This window comes from Pan paniscus, chromosome 3 (assembly GCF_029289425.2).
Source record: "Pan paniscus chromosome 3, NHGRI_mPanPan1-v2.0_pri, whole genome shotgun sequence".
NCBI lineage: Eukaryota > Metazoa > Chordata > Mammalia > Primates > Hominidae > Pan > Pan paniscus.
The window spans coordinates 96,171,472-96,198,110 of NC_073252.2; the positions used below are offsets into that span (position 1 = coordinate 96,171,472).

At 35.3% G+C, this 26,639-nt stretch overlaps 1 protein-coding gene across 4 annotated transcripts in view; it reads right to left on the reverse strand.

Annotated features, from left to right (window-relative positions):
• Positions 1 to 26,639, reverse strand: part of STPG2 (sperm tail PG-rich repeat containing 2) — a 718,556-nt gene that overhangs the window by 670,545 nt on the left and 21,372 nt on the right. For all 4 annotated transcript variants that reach the window (XM_055111640.1, XM_055111641.1, XM_055111639.1 and 1 more), the window contains exons 5-6: positions 13,610 to 13,722; positions 10,360 to 10,471 (exon numbers count right to left, since the gene is read on the reverse strand). In XM_055111640.1, coding sequence (XP_054967615.1) covers positions 10,360 to 10,471; positions 13,610 to 13,722 — 225 coding nt within the window. The remainder of the gene's footprint in view (positions 1 to 10,359; positions 10,472 to 13,609; positions 13,723 to 26,639) is intronic.

The window sequence follows — 26,639 nt, forward strand, 5'->3', positions numbered from 1 at the left end:
AAAATGATTATAAATACATATGTACCCAACATGGGAGAACACAGATATATAAAGCAAATATTATAAGAGCTAAAGAAAAGATATACACCAATACAACAACAGCTGGAGACTTCAACACCCCACTTTCAGCACCAGACAGATCTCCCAAAGAGAAAATCAACAAAGAAACATCAAACTTAATCTGCACTATAGAACAAGTGGACCTAGAGATATTTACAGAACATTTCACTCAATGCAGAATACACACTCTTCTCCTCAGCATATAGATCATTCTCAAGAATAGACTATATGTTAGTCCACAAAAAGTCTTTGAAAATTCAAAAAAATGAAATCATATCAAGTATTTTCTCTGACAACAATGGAATAAAACTGGAAATAAATAACAAGAGAAATTTTTGAAACTATACAAACACATGGAAATTAAGCAATATGCTCCTTAATGATCAGTGAGTCAATGAAGAAATTAAGAAGAAAGTTTAAAAATATCTTGAAATGGGCTGAGCATGGTGGCTCACACCTGTAATCCCAGCACTTTGGGAGGCCAAGGCAGGAGGATTGCTAAGGCAGGAGGATTGCTTGAACCCAGAAGTTTAAGACCAGCCTGGGCAACATGGGGAGACTTCGTCTCTACAAAAGCACAAAAACAATTAGCCAGGCATGGCAGCATATACCTGTAGTCCCAGCTACTCAGGAAGCTGAGGTAGGAGGATCACCTGAGCCCAGGAAGTCAAGGCTGCAGTGAGCCATGATTATGCCACTACATTCCAGCCTGGGTAACAGGAGTGAAACCCTGTCTCAAAAAAAGAAAAAAAAAATCTTGAAACAAATGATAATGGAAATATACCAAAACCTATGAGATACAGCAAAAGCATTAAGAAGAGGAAAGTTTATAGCAATAAGCCCCTACACCAAAAAGTAGAAAAATTTCAGATAAAGAACCTAATGATGCATCTTCAAGAACTAAAATGGCAAGAGCAAACCAAACCCAAAATTAGTAAAAGAAAAGAAATAATAAAGATCAGAGTAGAAATAAATGAATTTGAAATGAAGAAAACTATACAAAAGATTAATGAAACAAAAAATGATTTTTTGAAAAGATAAACAAATTGACAAACCTTTAGCCAGACTAACTATGAAAAAGAGAAGATCCAAATAAATAAAATCAGAGGTAAAAAAGAAAATTCAAAGATCATTCAAAGGAATGAATTTGCAGAAATTCAAAGGATCATTAGTGGCTACTATGAGCAACTATATGCCACTAAATTGGAAAATCCGGAAGAAATGAATAAATTCCTAGACACATACAACCTACCAAGGTTAACCCACAAAGAAATCCAAAACCTGAACAGAACAAGTAATAAGATCAAAGCCATAATAAAAAGTATCTCAGTAAAGAAAAGCCTGGGACGTGATGGCTTCACTGCTGAATTTTACCAAACATTAAAAGAAGAACTAATATCAATCCTACTCGAACTATTCCAAAAAATAGAAAAGAAGAGATTACTTCCAAACTCATTCTATGAGGCCAGTATTACCCCAATACCAAAATCAGACAAGGACATATCAAAAACACAAAACTATGCCTGATGGTCAATATCCCTGACGAACTTAGATGCAAAAATCCTCAACAAATACTAGCAAACCATATTCAGCAATATACTTAAAAGATCACTCATCATAACCAAGTGGGATTTATCCTAGGGATGCAAGAACAGTTCAACATATGCAAATCAATGCATGTGATACCTCATAGCAACAGAATGAAAGACAAAAACTATATGGTCATTTCAATTGATGCTGGAAAAACATTTGATAAAGTTCAACATACTTGCCTGATAAAAACCCTCAAAAAACCAGGTATAGAAGGAACATACCTCAACATAGTAAAAGCCATATATGACAGACCCTCAGTCAATATCATACTGAATGGGAAAAACTGGGAGCCTTTCCTCTAAGACATGGAACATGACAAGGATGTCCACTTTCACCACTGTTACTCAACATAGTACTAGAAGTCCTAGCTAGAGAAATCAGACAAGAGAAAGAAATAAAAGGCATCCGAATTGGAAAGGAAGAAGTCAAATTATCCTTGTTTGCCGATATGATCTTATATTCCGGAAAACCTAAAGACTCCACAAAAAAAATTATTTGAACTGATAAATTCAGTAAAGTTGCAGGGTAAAAATCAACATATAAAAATCAGTAGCGTTTCTATATGCCAACAGTGAACAATCTGAAGAAGAAATCAAAAAAAGTAATCCCATTTACAATAGCCACAAATAAAATTGAATACCTACGAATTAACTTAACCAAAGAAGTGAAAGACCTCTGCAATGAAAGCTATAAAACACTGATGAAAGAAATTGAAGCAGACACCAAAAGATAGAAAGATATTCCTTGTTCATCGATTGGAAGAATCAATACTGTTAAAATGCCCATGATACCCAAAGCAATCTACAGAGCCAGCGCAATCCCTATCAAGATACCAATGACATTTTTCACAGAAACAAAAAGAAAAAAACATCCTAAAATGTATGTGGAATCACAAAAGACCCAAATAACTAAAGCTATCCTAAGCAAAAAGAGCAAAACTGGAGGAATCACATTACCTAACCTCAATATTACAGAGCTACAGTAACCAAAACACCATGGTACTGGCATAAAAACAGACATGTAGACTAACGAAACAGAATAGAGAACCCGGAAAAAAAACCCACACACCTATAGTGAACTCATTTTTGACTAAGGTGCTAAGAACATACATTGGGGAAAAAACAGTCTCTTCAATAAGTGGTGCTAGGAAAACTGGATATCCATATCCAGAAGGATGAAACTAGACCTCTCTCTCTTGCCTTACACAAAAATCAAATCAAAATGGATTGAAGACTTAAATCTATGACTCCAAAGTATGAAATTACTAAAAGAAAACATTGGAGAAACTCTCCAGGACATTGGACTGGGCAAAGATTTCCTGAATGATACCCCACAAGCACAGGTAACCAAAGCAAAAATGGACAAATGGTATCACATCAAGTTAAAAAGATTTCTGCACAGCAAAGGAAACAATCAACAAAGTGAAGAGACAGCTCACAGAATGAGAGAAAATATTTGCAAACTACCCATCTGACAAGGGATTCATAACGAGAACATATAAGGAGCTCAAACAACCCTATAGGGAAAAATCTAATAATCCAATTTAAAAATGGGCAAAAGATTTCAATAGATAGCTCCCAAAAGAAGAAATACAAATGGCAACAAGCCTATGAAAAGGTGATGAACATAATTGATCATCAGAGAAATCCAAATCAAAACTACAGTGAGATATGATCTCACCCTAATTAAAATGCCTTTTCTAAAAGTCAAATGCTGGTGGAAATGTGGAGGAAAGGAAACCCTTGTACACTGATGGTGGGAATGTAAATTAGTGTAACCACTATGAAGAACAGTTTAGAGGTTCCTCAAAAAAAAAACTAAAAATAGAGCTGCCATATGAACCAGCAACCCCACTGCTAGGCATACAGCCAAAATAAATGAAATCAATATATCAAAGAGATATATGCACTCCCATGTTTACAGCAGCACTCTTGACAGTAGCTAAGATTTGGGAGCAGTTTAAGTGTCCATCAATAGATGAATGGATAAAGAAAATGTGGTACATATTCACAACAGAGAATTATTTAGCCATACAAAAGAATGAGATTCTGTCATTTGCAACAACATGGATGGAACTGGAGGTCATTATGTTAACTGAAATAAGCCAGGCACAGAAAGACAAACATCACATGTTCTCACTTATTTGTGAGATCTAAAAATCAAAGCAACTGAACTCACATAGATAGATCGCAGAAGGATGATTACCAGATGCTGGGATGGCCAGGGGATGAGGCTCACAAGGAGGTGGGGATGGTTACTGGGTATGAAAAATAAATAGAAAGAATGAATAAGGCCTACTATTTGATAGCACAATAGGGTGATTAGAGTCAATAATAACTTAATTGTACATTTCAAAATAACTTAGAGAATATAATTTGATTGTGTAACTCAAAGGATATGCACTTAAGGGGATGGATAACCCATTCTCTTTGATGTGCTTATTTCACATTGCATGCCTGTATCAAAACATCTCATGTACTCCATAAAAATATATATACCTGCTATGTACCTGCAAAGTTTAAAAATCAAAATAAATTCTAAAAAATTTTTTTAATGTTTTTAAATACCTAGTATTTAATAGCACAACAGGGGGACTATAGTCAATAACAACTGACCTGTACATTTTAAAATAACTACAAGAGTATAATTGGATTGTTTATAACACAAAGGATAAATGCTTAAGGAGACGGATACCCAATTTTCCATGATATGATTATTACACATTGCATACCTATATCAAAATAGCTCATGTACCTATAAATATATATACCAATGTACCCACAAAAATTTTAAATTAAAAACATAAGCAAAAAAATGATGACACTATAGCACTTACTCTTTAAACTATTTTACTACTTTAAAACTATACTGCTTAGGCAATAGGATAAATACAAAGAAAGAAAAAAAACCCAAGAATTATTTCTCTACATTCAAAATTTTAAATAAAACTGCCCATTTTTCAGATCTGTAATTAATTCATTCAGAAAGCATTACTAAACATAGGTACCTCACTTCACTATATGTTTTAAAAAGAGAATGTAAGATATTTGTCCTCTAAGAACTATGGTTTAATTGAGGATGTTAGATAAATATATCAAAAAATATTCCATATACAAGAAATAATATTATTCAAATTAATCATAAGTTCAGACAAAAACACCATTAAGCATTAAGGGTCAAAACAACCTGGAAATCTGAAATCTTGAGAAACAAGAGAAAGAGGAATGGGTTCAATATAAGCAAAGAGCATTCCAAGACAATTTCAAGGACTTACTACCTATAACTCATTTTTATGTACCATCTATTGTAAGGGTGCATCTGCCGAACTTAAAGAGCCAAGAAATGGAGTGAAGCTATTAAGCCTATCACACACCAAATTTACCAACCTTCTCAAGTCATATCTTCTTTTTCTTTCTTTTTTTTTTTTGTTTTGTTTTGTTTTGTTTTTGAGACAGAGTCTTGCTCTGTCACCCAGGCTGGAGTGCAGTGGTGCAATCTCGGCTCACTGCAACCTCTGCCTCCCAGGTTCAAGTGATTCTCGTGCCTCAGCCTCCTGAGTATCTGGGATTACAGGCACGTGCCACCATGCTGAACTAATTTTTGTATTTTTAGTAGAGATGAGGTTTCACCATATTGGCCAGGCTGGTTTCAAACTCCTGACCTCAAGCAATCTGCCCACCTTGGCCTCCCAAAGTGCTGGGATTACAGTCGTGAGCCACTCACTGCACCCCGCCTCCTTCAGCTGCTCTTAATGTGCAGGAGAGGTACTCCAAAGTGTTATTTTCCTTGGACCTTTAAAACTGGTTATTTCTTCTTGCCTCTTTTACCACCCCTGGGACCCCACATTAAGACATTTCTCCAGTTGGCCTACCAGATTTTTTCTTTGTTCATAGCAGCTATTGAAAATTCTGCAGCACTTTGCCACTGAAATCTCTTCCCATATTCTCATTTCTGTTCAGCTGCATTTAGGCAGCTAAGACTATGAAAGATATACAGAATAAGAGACAATTTCCAGAAATCATAAAAAGTTAGGGATCAAGTATGAAAGCAAAAGAAGAAAGCAACATGGGAGAGACATTTTTCCCATGCATTTTCTCTCCTTGCCTAGAGAAAGATCCCATGAGTAAGGGAGTTGGAAGAAAAGCAAAAGATTTAAACATAATAATTTGAGAATGGGCCCTAAGTTTTCTACTTGCCCATCCCAAGGCTAAGTGCTAAGTTGAGAGGTGTGAAGGAGTGATCTATCCAAAATAGGCTTGTGATTCCCAGAAAGAAAAAGAGCTTGAGCCTCATTTTCTAGGTAGCAGCCAGAAAACTGGCCAGTCATGAGAATCACCCAACCTTAAATATAGCCCAGTACAATGCAAGAGCAGCAGCGTAGCAATTCCTGCGAGAGCTTTGTAAACAGAACTAAAAAAAATTTTTACAGTTCCCTTATCACCTGATTACAAATTTAATCTCCAATTCAGCTACCTATAGACAGAAAACACTCAAGATTTGTGACCACTAGAAACAATTTCTTCTCCATGACATTGAACTCTAACATTTACCCTCAGTGACCACAATTCTCAATTCTTCCCTGTTCTTAGAAGCCATGAATCCCCTTATGATTTCATTATCTCCCCCCCCACCACCTTAGCCTTGATTCCAAGATTAACCATACTGGCCTTGGAAACTCTGATTCTCTGAAACCCTTGCCACTTAACAATCTTTATAGCTCCAACCTCTGGCAATGCTTAGCCCTACAATACAGGTTTCTACTCTTGCCCTCATATTGTCAATAATGAGCTTGTGCTAACCACTATAAAATGGGACCTTTTTCTTCCACCTGCAACTATTTTATTTATCTTAACTATTTGTCACATTCCTTATGATTCATTATGATATGTATTCCATTCTTCTCAATTACTGAATACCTACCTCCCTCACCTCTGAAGAGGACTTCATTGAATACATCACCAGAACAACATAGGTTATCCAAATAAAATTACTGGATCTCCTATATGCCTCTATATTTGTCTTTCAGGGATCTGCAAACTATGGCCTATAACCCACATCCAGCTACTGTCTGCTTTTGTAAATGAAAGTTTTACTGGAATATTATTCATCCATATATTGTCCATGGCTCCTTTTGTGCTACAACAGCAGTTGAGTAGCTGTGGAAGAGATTATATGACCCACGAATTCTAAATATTTAATATCTGCCCCTTTACAGAAAAAGCTTTCTAATCCCTGATCTCTTTCATCATCCATTCTTTCTTCCTTTTCATAAAAAAAGAGGTATTTCTGTTCCTCTTTAATATAAACTAGCTGTTTATGCCTTGGGTCCCTTTGATCATCTGCTTCTGAACATTACTCTATTAATTATCAGTTCTATGCATTTCTGTAGCTCCTCTATTCCCACTGGATCCTTCAACTATTCTAAGAATATGCTGCCCCCAAAATTAAAATGTCTCTCATTCTGTTATCTTTTCAATCGACCATCTGATTTTTCTTCTTCCCTTTACCATCAAAGTTCTAGTGGTAGAAGGTGGTAGAGGCATTGAATATTATATATAATATTGTCATTATATATAACATATATTAATATAATATATAACAATACAACATAATGTATATTAATATGGAATATATCATGTAATATATTAACATGTAATATAATATATAACAAATAATTATAATCATAGATATTATATATTCAATGTTTCTATTGCCTGGTCCCATTTCCCTTATTCCATGGAATCTAACTTTTATCTGCTACAAAAACTGTTCTCTCAATACTCACAATAATTAAAATACATACTCTCTCAATACCTTTCATTAACTAAATATAAAGCCTTGTTCTTGTCCTGCATTCCTCTCCATGAGCTCTTCTTTTACAGTTATTGCAATTTCATTATCTTTTTAATTAACATGTTCATTATAAAACAATAGAAAATTCAACTAAGCAGAAAAGATAAAAGTCACCCATAATTTCACCACTTTGAGTTAAACAGTATAAATATTTTACTATGACTAAATGTACATACACTTATTAATAGTAATAAAAATCATATTATGCATTTGCTTTTTTATTTACTAACCTATCATGACCATCTTTCTATAAAAATATTTCAGGGCTGGGCGTGGTGACTCACACCTGTAATCCTAGCACTTTGGGAGGCTGAAGTGGGTGGATCACCTGAGGTCAGGAGTTCGAGACCAGCCTGACCAACACAGAGAAACCCTGTCTCTACTAAAAATACAAAATTAGCCAGGCATGGTGGTGCATGCCTGTAATCCCAGCTACTTGGGAGGCTGAGGCAGCAGAATCACTTGAACCCAGGAGGCGGAGGTTGCAGTGAGCCGAGATCGTACCATTGCACTCCAGCCTGGGCAAGAAAAGCAAAACTCCATCTCAAAAAAATAAAATAAAATAAAATAAATAAAAATAAAAATATTTCTATAATCTTTCCTTTTTGAATCTCTATCCTTGGTATCTAAATTCCCTAATTCACTTCCTACTTCACTAATTATCTCTCCTCTAGCTCTTCTATCATGCCTCACTCTCAAAATCTGTGTTCCTCCAGGATCTGTTCTTAATTTTCTTCTCATCTTTGTATTCTCTTCTACAGCAACCTCATTACTTCAATTATCACCTTCATGAGTATGACTGCCAAATCAGTATCTCTACCCATAATTTCTATTACAAATTCTATTTTCAAATTTCTACTGTCCATTGGTAATTTTTCTCCAAATTCAATTGTCTGAAGCTGAACTCATTATCTGCTCATCATAATGAGTAGCTTCTGTGATGACCACCTCTGCTAGTGACACAGTCATCCAAATTCACTTTTAAATCATCCCTGCCTTTTCCTACTCGCTTGCCTATACACACACATGCAAACATGCACAATCAGTGTCAGCATTTAGTTGTGTATATAACAAAACAATGGAAAATTTAATGGTTCCATGTCAAAATAATCAGGAGAAACTACCATTTAGCATTTTATAAGCCAAAAAATTTGGAATTTAGGGAATGAATAAGGTTCCATCTTCCCTCATTGCCTGAAAATTTAAATTAAAATTTTTTACACCTTAGGAACAAATATTTGCTATGACAATAAAGCACTGAGAAAATGCTACATACAATAAAGCCCCTATATTTTAACCAGTTCATTCAGTTTAATTCCTTATTCTTTTTACTATGTATAAGGTAAAGAAATAAAAAGTGATTCTTCTGATTTTTATTTCTCTAGTTTTAAGATACTGTGATAGAAAAAGTGATTGTACAAATCTTCAATTTTAAGCAAAGCGTTTATTTTATATTATACTAAATATGCAAAAATAACAATACTTTCACATTTCTGCTTTAATTATAAATTCTCTTTGATACTTCAAAATTCTTATTTTATCAGACTTGTTTTCACAGAGTTGATTTTCAAAAGAAAGAGTCACATTACATTTAATAATAAACAAGCCTCTGGGTAAGCTCACATTTTTTAAATTATGTATTTCAGAGCATATATGTAATTAGAGGTAAATTACCCTTATGTAAGGTCAAATTTAAACTGTACATTAGATCTCACTAGAAAGGAACACACTAAGAAGCAATCAAATCTTCAGCTTTTTAGAACATTCACATGTTTCCCCATCTACTCCCCAACACCCCAAGATATCTAGTATTACCATTGTTGTGGACAAACTGCAACCTAACTTAATAGGCAGACAAGATTGAAAACCTAACTTAGTAGTATGTACCTGTAACAATAGCTGCGTCTTGGCCAATCCCAGCAGCCATACTTCAACCACTCATACGCTGCTGAGTGTTCAAACTGTGTTCAAATAAGGCAAATGCCAAGCTATAACCAATCCAGTTGTTTCTGTATCTCACTTTCAATTCCTGTGTGTCATTTCCCTGTTTTTGTCTATAAATTTATTCTGACCAAAAGGCATCCCTGGAGTCTCTCTAAATTTACTGTGATTCTGGGGGCTGCCCAATTCACAAATCATTTATTGCTCAATCACACTCCTTTAAATTTGGTTAAAGTTTTTCTTTTAACAGATGGTGTCAGAAGCGGGGTCCAACGTAGAGCTTCTAATGACCCCAGGAATGCTGAGTGAACAAGCAAGGTAGCTGCAAGGACCCTGCAAGGACCCACTTGTGTCCTTGATTCCTCAGAGCGGCTGAGGGTTGTGGTAAGTTCTCTCTCCCAAGTTCAGAGCTCCAAGGATTTGTGTTTTGAGCTCTCTGAGTTTCTTTGAGCAAATTTCTCTCCCAAACTGGGTTTGGATGTTTTAACAGAAATGGGACTGGGTCCAGGATGGGATTTGATCCCCTAATTAACAGGCTTGGATCCAGTTAGAGGCCTCTTACATCTGACTGGGTCAGAAAAAAAACAGCAGTAAATGGTAATAATGTAGGGATTGTAAAATTTGGCTTTTGAAAATTCACAGGGATTTTTGTGTTCTACCCTTTGTTTCATTTTTCTTGCATTTAAATCATTTAAAAAACCAACTTAGGAGTCATGAGTTCTTTGCAAGAAGGTTTTCAAGCAGAGACAGCAACCACTTGACAGAAATAATAAATACTTCCTTCTACAATATTCATTGAATGACGATTAGCTATCAGGCACATTAGATCAAAGAGCACAGTAACCTTGTGATAACAGGATTCAATGATCTTAAAATTGGGAAAATATATGCATTAGCCACTTTTCAACTTACCTTTTTTTTCTCCTGCAATACTATTATTTCATATAGTCGTGGGATAAATGAACAATAATTTTGTTGTTGATCTCTCTTGACGTTAACATTTTCATAATATGATGTCTTTTTCCTTCAGAAAATTCAAATAGAAATTAAGAGTTCTCAATTTTAAACCTATAAATATTTATGTAAGCAAAGAAATTCTTTCTACAGCAACATGTCCTGCAATTAAACTATGGAATAATAAGATTATCTAGGTATATTAGACCAATATATTCAAAATTTTGTAAAATGTATTAGTTTTCTTGGTTAGTTATGATTTTTTTCCAATTCAGAGCATTATTATAAACCTATCTGAATAATTATTACAAAAAGAAAATAAGATCTGGTATTTATTGAACAAAAAGCTAACCCTAAAAAAAGTTTCCTGTGTAGTCTATGTACCATTAAAAGTCCAAAATTCCAAATCAACTATTATCAAAATAAGAGGAAAATAGCCCTATGCTATTTATATCATAAAATAATCAGAAAAGGGCATAAAGATCTATGAAAACAAAAAGGAAGCTTCTTTTCATTGAAATTCAGACAACCTCAAGAAAGAATCAGAAACTAAATAAGCAGTGAGCAAGAGCCCCAGCTTTGGAGTTAGACAGCCTAATAAGATCCCAGCATTGCTACCTACTGCTACCTATTGGTTATATAACCTTATGCAAACTAACTTCTCTAAGCTTCAGATTCATCGCCCAATGAATCTGGTGATTGGAAACTGGTAATTGGAAATAGTAATAACCAATTCTCAAGGTTGCAATGATTAAAGTAGACAATATATGTAAGGTGGTTAATGCCATACATGGCTCATAATAAGCACACAGTAACTGTTAGCTATTATTATTGCAAGAATCACATTTAAACAGGCTATACAGACCACACTACTATTTTTTCTATTTTGTAAAGATAATTTCAAAAAAAATCTGATACCCAACATTTCCAACAAACTATACCAAACATATGCAGATTAAAAAATATATAATACAAAGTTATGTAATTGCTATTACTTTCTTTGTTCAGCAGTGCTATGATTTAATATGCACTTACCATCCCCGCTCACTGCTAAAGGCTCACCTCCTCACTGATTGTTATTTGCTAAAAACTCAACAAATAAACCACTTTCAAACCTCAGAAAGGTTTATGGATAAGAAATTTATATGTGGAATATCAGAAATGTCACATATCATTTAGGTCTGTATCTTTACCAAAAAGAGACCTATACACTTATCTTTCATTTAGAGTAACCAAATATCTCCACTTTTATACTGAATCAAGCCTCCAAGAATAATTCTGACTCACTAAATAAAACAAAAAGTCTAAGAAAGAAAAAAACAAGTAGAAAATATCAACTGCCAGAAGGAACTGAGACAACTACAAGTCAAAGATACAGTGAAAGCAGCTAACTCAAAGAGCAAACAAATTACAAAAATGGTGAAGTAACTGAAGCAGTCAGGAATGCAATCCATATTCATACATTTCTTCAGGTAAAAGTTAAAACACAAATGGAAGAAGAGGAAAAACAGGAGAAATAACAAAGATCAAATAAAGCAACAGCACAACAAATGGGGGAGGAATGAGAGTGGGACAAGGTTGAGGAAGTAAAACAGACTGGTAGGAAAAACCACCAAGCAGAATCAGTTAACACTGCTTACAGTCCCGGGTATGCCTGGGGTACTCAGGCAGAAGTATAGTGAAATGGAATGAAAACAATCATCACAGAATGATATACATTTTAAAAGATGAATTTTGATTTATGCTATTTAAACCTCAATAAAACTGAGAAGAGGGGAAAGAGAGACGGTGAGAGAGAGAGAGAGAGCATGAGCACAAATCAGCCAATATGGCAGAAGAAAAGGATAGGATTAAAATACTGAAGAACAAAAGCATATGTCAAGAAGACTATGATATGTGTTAGAGTATTCTACAGACCTTGTCTTGCTTGGAACAATAATAATAATATTAAGTAAAGACTTAATTAAGCTAAATATGCATGTTAAGGTTCTAGCATAACTACTAAAAGAATAAAAATACAAAGGTATATATTCCATATTAAGAGAGTGAAAAAGTGAACAGCATAATGGATTAGAGTATAAATTCCCAAAAACAAAGGCCATGTTTTATTCTTGTTATTCTCAGTTACTAAGTTCAGAACTGGCACATAGCAAGAATTCAAACAATGTTTACTCAATGAATGAACAGTAGCAGGGGAGTCCAAGCAAGATCCTAAAATATATCCACTGCTAGTAAACAGAAATATCTGATCTGTCTAGCAAATTAATTGAGTATGTAATCACTCTGGGGCTTCTTGGGAGAAAATTTATGCTATGAAAGAAAAAGAATCAGGCAGATAAGCTGGACCCTTAAAAAATTAATTATAAGAAAGGGTAGTAGATTCTGAGGACAACGTGGTATTTGTTACTCAGTTTTGCCTTCCATGAACTCATGTCTAAAACCTCACTGTGGGAGTAGGAGAAAATAGAGTTATTTTGCCAGAAATGTATTTCTTCATAAATATTCTCGGACTTACACTGACTGAGAATGCCTTCTAAATCCATCATGTAGTCAGAGGACTGAAGATGAGAGCCAGGGATAAAATGGAGAATTCTGGGTCACCTTCTTTTACATTTTCTCTGATCTTTTATCTACTTTATAATTAAGGACAGTATATTTTAGTACATGGCTACATGTGCTGTATAATCAAACAGGCTTCAATTTAACTTTAGCTCTGCCATTTAATAGCTGCATGATCTTGAACATGTTATTTATCCCCTCTAACCCTTGCATTTTTTACTGATAAAATAGATGTAACAATATTAACTATGCAAAGCTTGCTGTGAAGATTAAATGAGTTAATGCATATATAGTAGATAGCACAAGATTTGGCTTATAAAAAAACAATTAACTTGGGGGGATGGGGGGCTAGGGGAGAGATAGCATTAGGAGAAATACCTAATATAGATGATGGGTTGATGGGTGCAGCAAAACACTATGGCACATGTATACCCATGTAACAAGCCTGCATGTTCTGCACATGTATCCCAAAACTTAAAGTATAATTTAAAAAGTCAATAACTTTCATATACATTACACCAAAATGTAATACTTCTTGGAGTTTTTCATACTAATTTTTCCTTTCTTTACAGCATAGCCTAGTCTGAATTATTAAAATACTTTTCTAGTCAAGAGCTACATTAAAGGTATACTATATTTTTTTACTTACTGGACTATATCATACTGTCCTGGACCAGGACCTGACTTTTTAGGTAACTCTTGTCTTCCTGAAGAGTTGCCAAAATGTATACCTTTGTATTTCAAAGTTGCATTGGAAACATCCTAAAAAATAAAAAGTTTTAAAAAGTGAGGATGAAACATAGTTTAAATAAGTCATGAAACAATGTTTGGCTTTACCTAAGTCTAAATCTAAAGCAAGGATAGCCTCAGTAAGGGGGTTCCACTGGTAAATGCTAAAGTGCTCTTGGATAGATCCCAGGCTAAGTTGTCACTGTTGGTTCCCATTCCACTCCTGAGTCAGCTAGGGTTCCCAGAGAAGTACCTCTAACATTAGCATATTCTCAACCAATATGAACAGCTTTGCTCTTGGCAGTACACCCAGTAATCTAAAACCTTAAGAAAAATGAAAATTAGCTCCTCATCATTTAAAAAAGAGAGAGGGGATAACATTATTTGGGAAATAGAAATACCTATTAAAAATTACCTTAACTAAACAGATTGAAAAAATGCAAACATCACCAATGGTCATTACATAACTTCATATTAATGTAACCTTTAAACAGAGTTAGAAATACTTAACAATAAATTAAACACTACCCTAGTTCATTTTATTGCTAATGCTTAAAGACAGGATCAGTCTTTTAATGACAGAGAAATTATTTGTGACATGAGAAATAATCATCTTTCCTTTATACCCACTACAATAAATGTTAAAATTAAGCATGAACCATAAAAAGTTTAAGCACACTGTTTCACCAGAAACTAAAACAATAAAGCATAACACAACAGTAGCTTCTTTTTTACAGGAATCCTCTTGACCTAAAACATTCTTAGTTGAGAAATCATTTAAGAATATTTCAAAACATATTTTTAAGCTAATGGTATTTACTACAATTTCCATAACATATAGTTTAACAATGTGTCAAGTTGTTACAGCAGGTAGACAGCCTGACATGAGCAGGGTAAGAGAGAGCCCCCCCAACCAAGAATGTCAGGCGACCATCAGGTGATGGTCAGGCAGTTGTTAACAGTCTAAAATAATAATTCATTGCAGCTGGCACCAGGGAAAGGCAGTCTCCCAAGAGAAAAATCCTGAAGCTGGTGATCAGCAGCTTCCAGATAACATCTCAGGAGTTGCGTGAATGGGCTCACACATGCACACTAAAAGGCAAAATGGCCATGTTTAACCAGCATATGACCCTCTAGGCGCATTCAACTGGAAAGGTAAGAATGCCTCAAGTGAGCATGTGTACAACTCCAGTAAACACACTGCACACGTGGCCCCTCTCAAGTGCTAGAAAGCCACTGAGCATGTGAACAGCCCACCCCAAGGAAAGACTCAGGGGACAAGTAATACAAGACCCTGGAAGCATGCCAACATACAAAACCCAAAGTTAAAAGGTCAATCCATGCACTTGATCTCTCAAATCACCTGCTGGGCCCTCTTCCAAGTGTTCTTTACTTCCTTTTTAATAAATTTTTACTCCCACTCTAAAACTTGCCTCGGTCTCTCACTCTGCCTTATGCCCCTCGATTGAATTCTCTCTTATGAGGAGGCAAGAATTGAGCTGGCTGCATACCCATAAGGATTTGTAATCGCTAAGTTGTTCTAGGTGGCTATTACTATTCTACAGCAGTGGAACCAACCTCTCTCAGTTACCATTATAAGCAATAATAATGCAGTAAGTAGCAACATTAGTGACAAAAGCATAATTTCAGTACAAAATGGTGAATCAAATCCATACCTGCCCCACCCGACTCCAAAATTTCAAAAGAAGTATATCAAATAGACACAAGTAAGTGCTAGAAACTTCACATGCCAGAAACTTAAAGGACTTTCTGGAAGATATAGCACAGCAAAGACTAGAACCAGAAAAGGACCTCATTACATATGAAAAGAGTCTCAGCTGAACCCTCTTAACATCCCCAGAACCAGAAAAGGACCTCATTACATTTGAAAAGAGTCTCAGCTGAACCCTCTTAACATCCCCAGAACCAGAAAAGGACCTCATTACGTACGAAAAGACTCTCAGCTGAACCCTCTTAACATCCCCAGAACCAGAAAAGGACCTCATTACATTTGAAAAGAGTCTCAGCTGAACCCTCTTAACATCCCCAGAACCAGAAAAGGACCTCATTACATTTGAAAAGAGTCTCAGCTGAACCCTCTTAACATCCCCAAAAAAACAGAAACTGGAGATAAACTCTTAGGTAGCGAGTAGGGGGCAATTCTCAAAACTACCAGCACCTTTGGAGATGTGCACCAGTGCCATTACATTAAGTGATGAGGAGAATGCTAACCTCCACTTTATTATTGGCAGATGTAGTTGAAACTAAATTGAAAGCACTTTCCCCTGCCCCTAGTGACTTTCTAGTTAGAGAGGCACCACTCCAGAAAGCTTTGAGGTGCCACAACAAAATCCAAAAAGAAGCTGGCGCACACTAAAATTCCTTGAACTTACCACTAACACCTAGCCCCCACACATTATAATATATAAGCACAATAGAATTAACTTTCCCTTCTACATCTGCCTGGCCTGAAAAAATTAAATGCGGATTGTGATGGTCAACTTTAGATGTCAATTTGACTGAGTTAAGGAATACTCACATAGCTGATAAAGTGTTATTTCTGGGTATGTATTTGAGGCTGTTTCCAGAATAGATAGGCATTTGAATCAGTGAACCATCCTCACCCAATGTCGTGGGCACCATTCAATCAGCTGAGGGCCCAGATAGAACAAAAAGACAGAAGAAAGGTAAATTTGTTCTCTTTTCTGGATCTGAGATGCCCATCTTCTCCTACCTTCAGACATCAGAACTCCAGGTTTTCTAGCCTTTGGATTCTTGGACTTTCCCCAGCAGCCCCTCAGGTTCTCAGGCTTTTATCCTTGGACTAAGAGTTATACCATCAGCTCCCGTGGTTCTCAGGCCTTCAGACTTGAACTCAGCTACTCCACCAGCTCCCTTATTTCTCCAGCTTGCAGACAGCATATCATGGGACTTCTCAGCCTCCATAATCACATGAGCCAATTCCCAGAATAAACCCCATCTCACATATATAGTTATGTACCACATAATGATGTTTCAATGATGGACTGCATATATGACAATGGACCAGATATACAATGGTGAGCCCGTAAGATTATAACACCATATATTTATTGTTCCCTTTCAATGTTGAGATGTATTTAGATACACAAATACCATTGTGTATCTGTATCTTTGTAATCTGTACCAGACAGTACAATAACATGCTATTCAGGCTTGAACCACAGAAACAATGGGCTATACCATATAGCTTAGGTGTGTCATAGACTATACCATCTAGATTTGTGTAAATATACTCTATGATGTTCACACAATGACAAAATCACCTAACAATGCATTTCTTAGGACGTATCCCTATCATTGATTGACACATGACTGTGTAAGCATTGGTTCTGTTTCTCTGCAGAATCCTAATACAAAGACTAACACAACCTCTGACAGAACTTTAATGTTTGCATGAAGTAAAATGAGACCTGTGTTGATTCTTTTTTCATAGATGCAAACGTGTACAGAAAATTATAGTTTTTCTAAAGAGTTATCCTGCTTTGATTTTAGTAAATCCCCTTGATTGTTTCTTTCTTTAGTGGTAGAGAATATTGGAGCTGAGAAGAGAGAAACAAGAAGTCATCTGCTATGTCCAAGTAGAATTCAGACATGTTTTGGAATACCTGGTGAACAAAGCAAAACAACCAAAAGGCAAATGTAAAAACTAATCCTATGAGAAGAAGGGGAAAATCATGATGCCCCACACCTAGTAAGAAAATCTTAGTGTCAAAAGAGTGGCAATGCTAAATACTGGGGATTTTCTGTCAACTGGGTTTGCGTTCTAACACAGACAATCCTCAATGACTTTATGCCTCATATCCTTTTGAGTGTGAAGAAACTATGAAAAAAAAAAAAACTAAAACAACTGTTTCATTAAAATATTGGCTAAAAGAAAAAAAAAAACCTGCACTACTTTTGAACCTTTCTAATAGAGTATAACACGAAGAAAGACATCATCATCCTCCCCCTACTTTATCCCAGCTAATCCGGCAGCTTTAGCTGTGAAAGAGAACATTGGTGGAAACGCCCAGCAGAGAGCACCATATGGCAAGAGACTGAAGTGCCTGGTGGAACAGCAGCTGTACTCAATGGAAAGAGACTTATTCGGGAGCATAGCTGAGACAGCCCCCAGGGATGTCTAGAAATACATGGGTAGAGGAACTTTGCAAAAGGCTATATGTCCTCTACATTGATAGTTACAGACAAAAAAAAATGGTATTTAAGTTATTAACATTATTGCAACTCTCTTTAGTAACTCCAATCCAATGAAGCCTGGGAAAATGTGTTATATAAATAAAAAGGATTAATCCTTATTTCCTCTAGGAATACTTCCAGCACTGTACGTGGTCTCAGTGGGCTTGAATTATTGATCTGCAAATCCCTTCTGTTGCAACACAAAGAGCAGAAAGGCATTTGCCCTTCTTCACTATGGACATTCAGCTTTAACACTGAGTGATGAGTGACAGTCTTATAAAGCACTATCTCAAAGTAATATATTATTATTCTTAATAGCATTATTATTATTATTACAAGTAGGGATTCTAGTTTGATACACAATTCCAAAGCCCAGCCCCTTGTCATGTCCTTGAAGGAACAAAGCTATGAATAAAAACTGAAAGAGCTATCCCACATATCTCTGTAACACATAGGGTATATATACACTACTTTGGAATTCCTAAGTATAAAACAAAAGGAAATAAGGGAGTCAGACCATCCAAAGGCATTGGGTTTGGTGGGTGTAGGGGGGCAGAGACAAATGCTATAAAACTTAGCAGAATGACTTACAAAAGTGGCAGAGTCTGACATGTCCAGCACAGCAGTACATGCCAGTAAAAGAGCACGGAGAAACCCTAGCATCCACTAGAGTAGCTGAAAACACTCCTCTTCTTATAGGGTCAGTGGCAATTCCAAAGACTGCTGTGCCAAACAGAACTTCAGGAAGAGAGAGAACCTAGCCAAACAACACTTTCTCTTGCTAAAGTAAGTGCTCCAGATCACCTTTCAAATGCAATTACCTAATACAACCATGGATTTTAAAGTACATAGGCAGTTTTGATGGCAGAAAGAATGAAATTTCCCATTTATGTTAGGGTTTATTTTTAACTCAGAAATAAAGCAGAACATCATAATTGTGCATATTTTTTTCTACTATATTATGACCATAACAGACAGTGAAGTACAAAATGTGAAACTACATTCTAATATAATATAGTCATGCTGGATATTTTAGACATTGTATATATTTCATACAAGAACATATCTAATATGTTGATTTACTATAGCCTATACATTCGTCAAAAAATCAGTATTTTAAAATACAGCATTTTGATGTCATCTTTTACATCACATTTTTATAGCCTAAAATCATGTTAAGGTTTTGTATTAACTCTTTTAATGCAAGGATTCAAGACCTTGAGCAGGATTCTATTGAAGAAGCTTTCTTTAAGTGAATTTACATTATTGAGATTTTATGATTCAATTGTTTCACAATGCTAATGGTAATCCAGTAGGAGGAAAGATTATGTATGTGTACATGCGCACACACACACACAATTTAAGACCCCACAATAATATCCATTTTTTTTGTGTGTGTGTGTGTCTACAATAATATCCATTTCATTTAAACCACGTGAATTGACAAGTACTTAACTCATTAACCTCTGCGGTACTCAGGTAGATGTTGAATCAGAAATTTAAAAGGCTTTTAAAAATACAGACAGAAAACAAAGGATAAATTGATGCACTCTTATCTCTAAATTACAGTTTCTTTTATGTCAAGAAGTGTTGGCAATACCAACTTCAAGGTCACTGTCAATTTTGAAAATCATTAGCAAATAAAATATGACTTAATTGAAGCAAACTCAGCATGGAACTGCATTATTTTAAGTAAATGCTATATTATAATTTGAAGAAGAATTACTAACTGCCACTCTCACTGACAATTAAATAAATGAAGATGGGGCTATGCAACTTTCCCCCATGTCTTTCCATAATTAAATATGGAAATAGAATTTGTGAAGAATTAAAAGGCCCAAAGTGCAATAACTCAAACACTAATGAACTGTTTTCCAGTGTGGCAGCACACAGGTAGTTCCCAGCATGTTATCATTAGCAAATATGTCAGTATCATCATTCCAATCACAAACTTTGCTTGTGAAATACACCTCTGAAAAATAGATTTCTAATAGTTACCTGGGCTCTTCTAAAAGAAGAAAGAAGCTAAATTTTATCATTCAAAATGTTATATAAAATAACTTTTTTGTAGAATTTCTCTTCACAAATTAAATTTAGCTAAAGTTTAACATTTGTCACTTAGAGTCTTATACAACTCTTAATTCTGTATTTAAGCTTTATTAGACAGCTTCAGCAGATGTGATTCACCAGTTAAGAAAGAATCACAATAATTACACATCTATTGGATTATTTTCTTAATTTTCTATCAATATGCACCTCTGGAAACTAAACCCACATATAGTATTAAATATTATTTCAAAAAGCAAGCAAAGAGTTACCCAGAATTATCGAAAATTTGGATAAGATTTGAATTAACATTATTACAGTATCAATTTGGCAGTAGTTTGTGAAGAACCTGTGTTTTTCTGCAGGAGAAACAGAAGAAAATAAAGCCTTCAGCTACTGAGCTTTGCCACGCTATCTCTAGTTCTCTCAAATACAAGATGAGGATTTCAAAAAATATCACAATTCCGTTTGTATTAAACTTTGCTGAATCTTCTTGAATATTATGAACTATGTCTTTAACTGATATAGAAAACTATGTTTTTATATAACATGTTTTTAAATTACATCTAGATTTTTATTCCAATAAATAAATAATAAGTTATATTGATTCAATACTTATTAAATTAGGCCATCAAATAAATTAGGTCATCAAATAAATGTCTTCTTCTTCTTCCTTATTTCTATAAATAATAATTTAGCCAGGAAGTGATCAAGTTTTATATGTCTAAGTAATGCTTATTCATGTGGGGAAAGGATTTTATACATGCAGGGAAGCTTGGAGGCATCATTGTGGCCTTCTAATAGATGACACATTATTCTGAAACAAAAAAAAATAGCTTAAAGCAAGAATTACATTTTCAGATGTAAGTTATGAGTGATTAGGGAATTATTAAGCTAAAGCCAAGAATCTATGACTAATTGTGAAGAATACTTATTCCAATATGTTAGACCATAGTTATTTTTCTCAGGATATTTTAGGTAAGGAAACTGAGCACAAAGATTAAGTAACTTGGCCAAGGACAAATAACAATTAAGTGGTAGAGTCAGGACACATAACCAGGAAGTCTGGCTCCATTACACTTCTTTGCATAACTTGTCCGTCACCTTGGGGAGAATATCCTAATATCAAATCATAAGACCATTTCACTGGAGTTTTTACAGAATTGAACCTATTGTTCACATAAGCATATCTTACTCAAATATTTAAGATACTTAAATATCTTAATGAAGATTAATTGTCACATCGTTATTAATAGGATGATGGGACAGTCAAGGCCTGGAAGACCAGGTATGTCATAGAGAGAGAGAATGAAATATTCTTGAGACAAAAACTCCCATGGCCAGAAAGAAATGGGAATTCTTATGGTTAGAACAGGAAACATGTAACTTATATTATCCTTACTTTCCATGTTACCAGAATTAATCTGGTTCTTCAAAAGTTTTATAGCATGAAATAATCCATTAGTCTTAAAATATCTGCCTACTACTGTATTTAAACACAAAATGTATTATTTCTAGTTAGTTCCATAATCAATAGGAATTCTTCTAAAAACTTAAAAATCAAAAATTAAATAATACTGGCTTATATATTTACCTTTATCATTGTTCTTTAATTCTTTGTGTGAATTTGAGTTATTGTCTGATAACATTTCATTTCAGCCTGAAGACTCCATTTGGTATTTCTTTTAGGGGGTGTGCAAGCAACAAATTCTGTCAGCTTCCATTTATCTGAAAATGTCTTAATTTCTCCTTTATTTTCAAGGAATAGCTTTGTTGATTCTAGAATTCTTGATTGGCAGTCTGTTTTTTCAACACTTTGAATAAGTCATCCCCCTCCCTCTGACCTCATGATTTCTATTAACCTTTTGGAGGATTCCTTCTATATGATATGTCACTTTTTTCTTGCTGCCCTCAAGATTTTCTTTTTGTCTTTGGCTTTCAACAGTTTGACTGTGATGTGTCTAGGTGTGCATCTCTTTGCATTAATCTTACTTAGAGTTTGTTGAGCTTCTTCTTTCTGTAATGTTTTTTCATCAAATTTGGGATGTTTTCAGCCATGATTTCTTCAAATATTCTCTTTTCTCCTTTCTCTTTCTCCTCCGCTTCTGGGATTCCCATTATGTGTATGTTGGTATACTCGACAGTGTCCCCTAGATCTCTGAGGCTCTGAATACTTTTCTTCATCCTATTTTCTTTCTGTTCATCAGACTGCATAATATCAATTGACATGTCTTCAAGTTAACTGATTCTTTCTTCAGCCAATTCAAATTTTCTTTTGGGCTCCTCTAGAAAGTTTTTCATTTCCATTATTGTAATTTTCAAATCCAGATTTCTACTCGGTTTGTTTTTATAATTTCTATCTCTTTATTGATGCTCTCTATTGGGTAAGGCACTATTCTTATACTTCCATTTAGTTCTTCAGACATAGTTTGCTTTATTTCTTTGAACATATTTAAAATAGCTAATTTAAAAATTTTATCTAAGAAGTCTAATGCCTTGGCTTCCTCAAGAACAATTTCTTTTTCTGTATATGGGCCATTTTTTTATTATTTGCATGTCTCAAAATTCTTTGCTGAAACCAGATATTTTGTATGATATAATGTGACAACTATGAAGATCAGAATTCCTACCCTGAGGGTTTGTTCAGTGATTTTCCAAGACTAATTCTCTAAACTCTGTATTCTTTGTACACTGAAATCTCAGCCTAATTAGCTGAGTGGTCAGGTAATGTCTGGACAAAAATTTTCTTAAGTGCCTTGAACCAATAAATCTCCAACCTTTGCCAAGGCCCTCTGTACATGTGTTGAGGCATAATTTTAATGCTCAAGTGGTCAATTTACAAATCTGTGTTTAGCCATCACTTCCTGCTTGTGTAGAGCCTCAAGGTCACCCAAAGGTAAGAGCTTGTAGAATCTCAACTCTTTTTTTTGCAGTGATAGTTTACCAATTCTAAAACTACTTTCAATGTACTATGGGATTAAGCAAATAGGTACATAATTCTGGATAATGGGAGCTAGGTTTCTTACTGTGGAAGCAGCGAGTCAAATATGGAAAGAGAAAGTCTAGAATAAACCTGTAGTGTTAGACTGAAATTGGAGGTATATGTATAAACTCACAGGTTTTAACAGACAAATAAGAAGTATAGATTTCTTACTCTGTCCATTGAGATGACCTAGAAGCCATAACACCCAGTAACAATGCATGTACCTAGTATACAGATCTTACTTTGAAATACATTCTGCTGCTATGGAAGTAGGGCTCCTTAAAGAAGTGGCTGATTGCAAGGCTCAGGCAAGCAAATGAATAAAATGAACCTGGAATATCTTTTTATGCCAGAAAGTAAGGAAATTTTCAAAGAATGATATGAACATGTCAAAAGGACACAAGAAGTGGCTTACAAGGCTCCCAAGGGTCAAATCTGGAATCACTAATGCCTCAAAATAAACAATAAAGAAATAAATTATAGCACTTTGAGTAAAATAGGAATTCATAAATCCATACTGATATAAATATATAAATGGGGAAAAAATAAAGCTCTTCTTTATAGTAAAATGCCAACAAATAAAGGTTAAAAAATAGAGTTAGAAAATCACCATTTGATAAGCATCATGGTAAAACTGGTTCAGGAATCATCAATAGATGTTAAAACTATTAAGTGAGAGTTTGATGAGAAATAGGTAAGAGTTTGATGAGGAATGAAATATCTATTTAGTCTTAAAGTAATCCTCAAAAAATATTTACTTTACATGAGTTAAAACTAGAAGTCACCATCTCAAGTTAACATAATCATTTATGAGATAAATACCTTGTTACTCTTAACATGATATATTAAGAACCTATCACTTCTATAGTACTCCTGCCAAAATATTAAACAAACCTTCAGATATTCATAATATATACAAATCCATAACTGAAGCATATTCTACAAAATAAATAACCTGTACTCTTCAAAAAAAAAGTAAAGATTAAAGAAGACAAATACTGAAGAACTGTTCCAAATTAAGAGATTCTAAAGAGACATGCAACTAAATGCAACATGTAATATCAGACTGAACTCTGAATCAAAAATCTTCCTTTCTATAAAAGATACAATTGAGGTAATTAGCAATATTTTTCATAATAATGAATGAAATGCCCTGATTTTGATAACTGCATTATGGTTATAAAAAAGAATGCCTTTTTTTTTTTAAGTTCCAGGGTATATCAGCAGAATGTGCAGGTTTGTTACATAGGTAAACATGTGCCATGGTGGTTTGCTGCATATTAAGCCCCACATGCATTAGCTATTTTTTTCTGATGCTCTCCATCCCCCAAACCTACCCCCAACGGGCCCCAGTGTGTGTTGTTCCCCTCCTTGTGCCCATGTGCTCTCATCATTTAGCTCCCACTTATAAGAACATGTTGTGTTTGGACTTCTGTTCCTGTGTTATTTGCTGAGGATAATGGCTTCCAGCTCCATCCATGTCCCTGCAAAGGACATGACATTGTTCCTTTTTATGGTCAATCCTTTTTATGGCTGTATAGTATTCCATGGCGTATATGTGTCACATTTTCTTTATCCAGTCTATCATTGATGGCAGTTGGGTTGATTCCATGGCTTTACTATTGTGAATAGTGCTGGAATGAACATATTCATGCATTTTTTTGGTTTTTGTTTTTGTTTTTGTTTGAAATGGAGTCTTGCTCTGTCACCCAGGCTGGAGTACAGTGGCTCAATCTTAGCTCACTGCAACCTCTACCTCCCAGGTTCAAGCGATTCTTCTGCCTCAGCCTCCCGAGTAACTGGGACTACAGGTGCATGGTACCACACCTGGCTAATGTTTGTATTTTTAGTAGAGACGGGGTTTCACCATATTGATCAGGCTGGTCTTGAACTCCTGACCTCATGATCCACCTGCCTCGGCCTTCCAAAGTGCCGGGATTACAGGCATGAGCCACCACGCCCGGCCACATGTATCTTTATAATAGAGTGATTTATATTCCTCTGGGTATATACCCAGTAATAAGATTGCTGGGTCAAGTGGTATTTCTGCTTCTAGATCTCTGAGGAATCACCACACTGTCTTCCACAATGATTGACCTAATTTACATTTCCACCAACAGTGTAAAGGCATTCCTATGTCTCTGCAACCTTGCCAGCATCTGTTGTTTCTTGACTTTTTAATAATCGCCATTCTGACTGGTGTGAGATGGTATCTCATTGTGGTTTTGGTTTGCATTCCTCTAATGATCAGTGATGAGCTTTTTTGTATATGCTTGTTGGCTACACAAATATCTTCTTTTGAGGAGTGTCTGTTCATGTCCTTTGTCCCTTTTTTACTGGGGTTGTTTTTTATTGTAAATTTGGTTAAGTTCCCTATAGACTTTGGATATTAGACCTTTGTCAAATGGATAGATTGCAAAAATTTTCTCCCATTCTGTAGGTTGTCTGTTTGTGCTGATGATAAGTTTCTTTTGCTGTGCAGCAGCTCTTTAATTAGATCCCAGTTGTCAATTTTTGCTTCTGTGTCAATTGCTTTTAGCATTTCTGTCATGAAATTTTTGCCTGTGCCTATGTTCTCAATGGTATTGCTCAGATTTTCTTCTAGGATTTTTATAGTTTTGGATTTTACATTTCTTTAATCCATATCTTGAGCTAATTTTTGTATAAGGCATAAAGAAGGGGTCCAGTTTCAGTTCTCTGCATATAGCTAGCCAGTTCTCCCAGCACAATTTATTAAATAGGGAATCCTTTCCCCATTGCTTGTTTTTGTCAGGTTTGTTGAAGATCAGATATGCAATGTTATTTCTGAGTTCTATATTCTGTTCCATTGGTCTACATTTCTGTTTTTCTACCAGGACCAAGCTGTTTTGGTTAATGTAGCCTTGTAATATAGGTTGAAGTCAGCTAGTATGATGCCTCTAGTTTTGTTCTTTTTGCTTAGGATTGTCTTGGCTATACAGACTCTTTTGGTTCCATATGAATTTTAAAATAGCTTTTACTAATTCTGTGAAGAATGTCAATGGTAGTTTAAAGAAAATAGCATTGAATCTATAAATTACTTTAGGCAATATGGCCTTTTTCATGATATGGATTCTTCCTATCCATGAACATGCAATGTTTTTTCATTTGTTTGTGTCCGTTCTGGCTTCCTTGAGCAGTGGTTTGTAGTTCTACTTGAAGAGGTCCTTCAATTCCCTTGTTAGCTGTATTCCTAGGTGTTTTATTATTTTGGTAGCAATTGTGAAAAGGAGTTCATTTATGATTTAGCTCTCTGCCTGTCTCTTGTTGGTGTATAGGAATGCCTGTGATTTTTGTGCGTGTGTGTGTGTGACAGAGTCTCACTCTGTCACTAGGCTGGAGTGCAGTGGCATGATCTCGGCTCACTGCAACTTCCACCTCCAGGGTTCAAGTAATTCTGCTGCCTCAGCCTCCCAAGTAGCTGGGACTACAGGTGTGCATCACCATGCCAAGCTAATTTTTGTATTTTTAGTAGAGACGGAGTTTCACCATGTTGGCCAGGATGGTCTCAATCTCTTGACCTCGTGATCCACCCACATCAGCCTCCCAAAGTGCTGGGACTACAAGCATGAGCCACCACACTCGACCAAATGCCTGTGATTTTTGCACATTGATTTTGCATCCTGAGATTTTGCTAAAGTTGCTTATCAGCTTAAGAGGCTTTTGGGCTGAGACAATTGGGGTT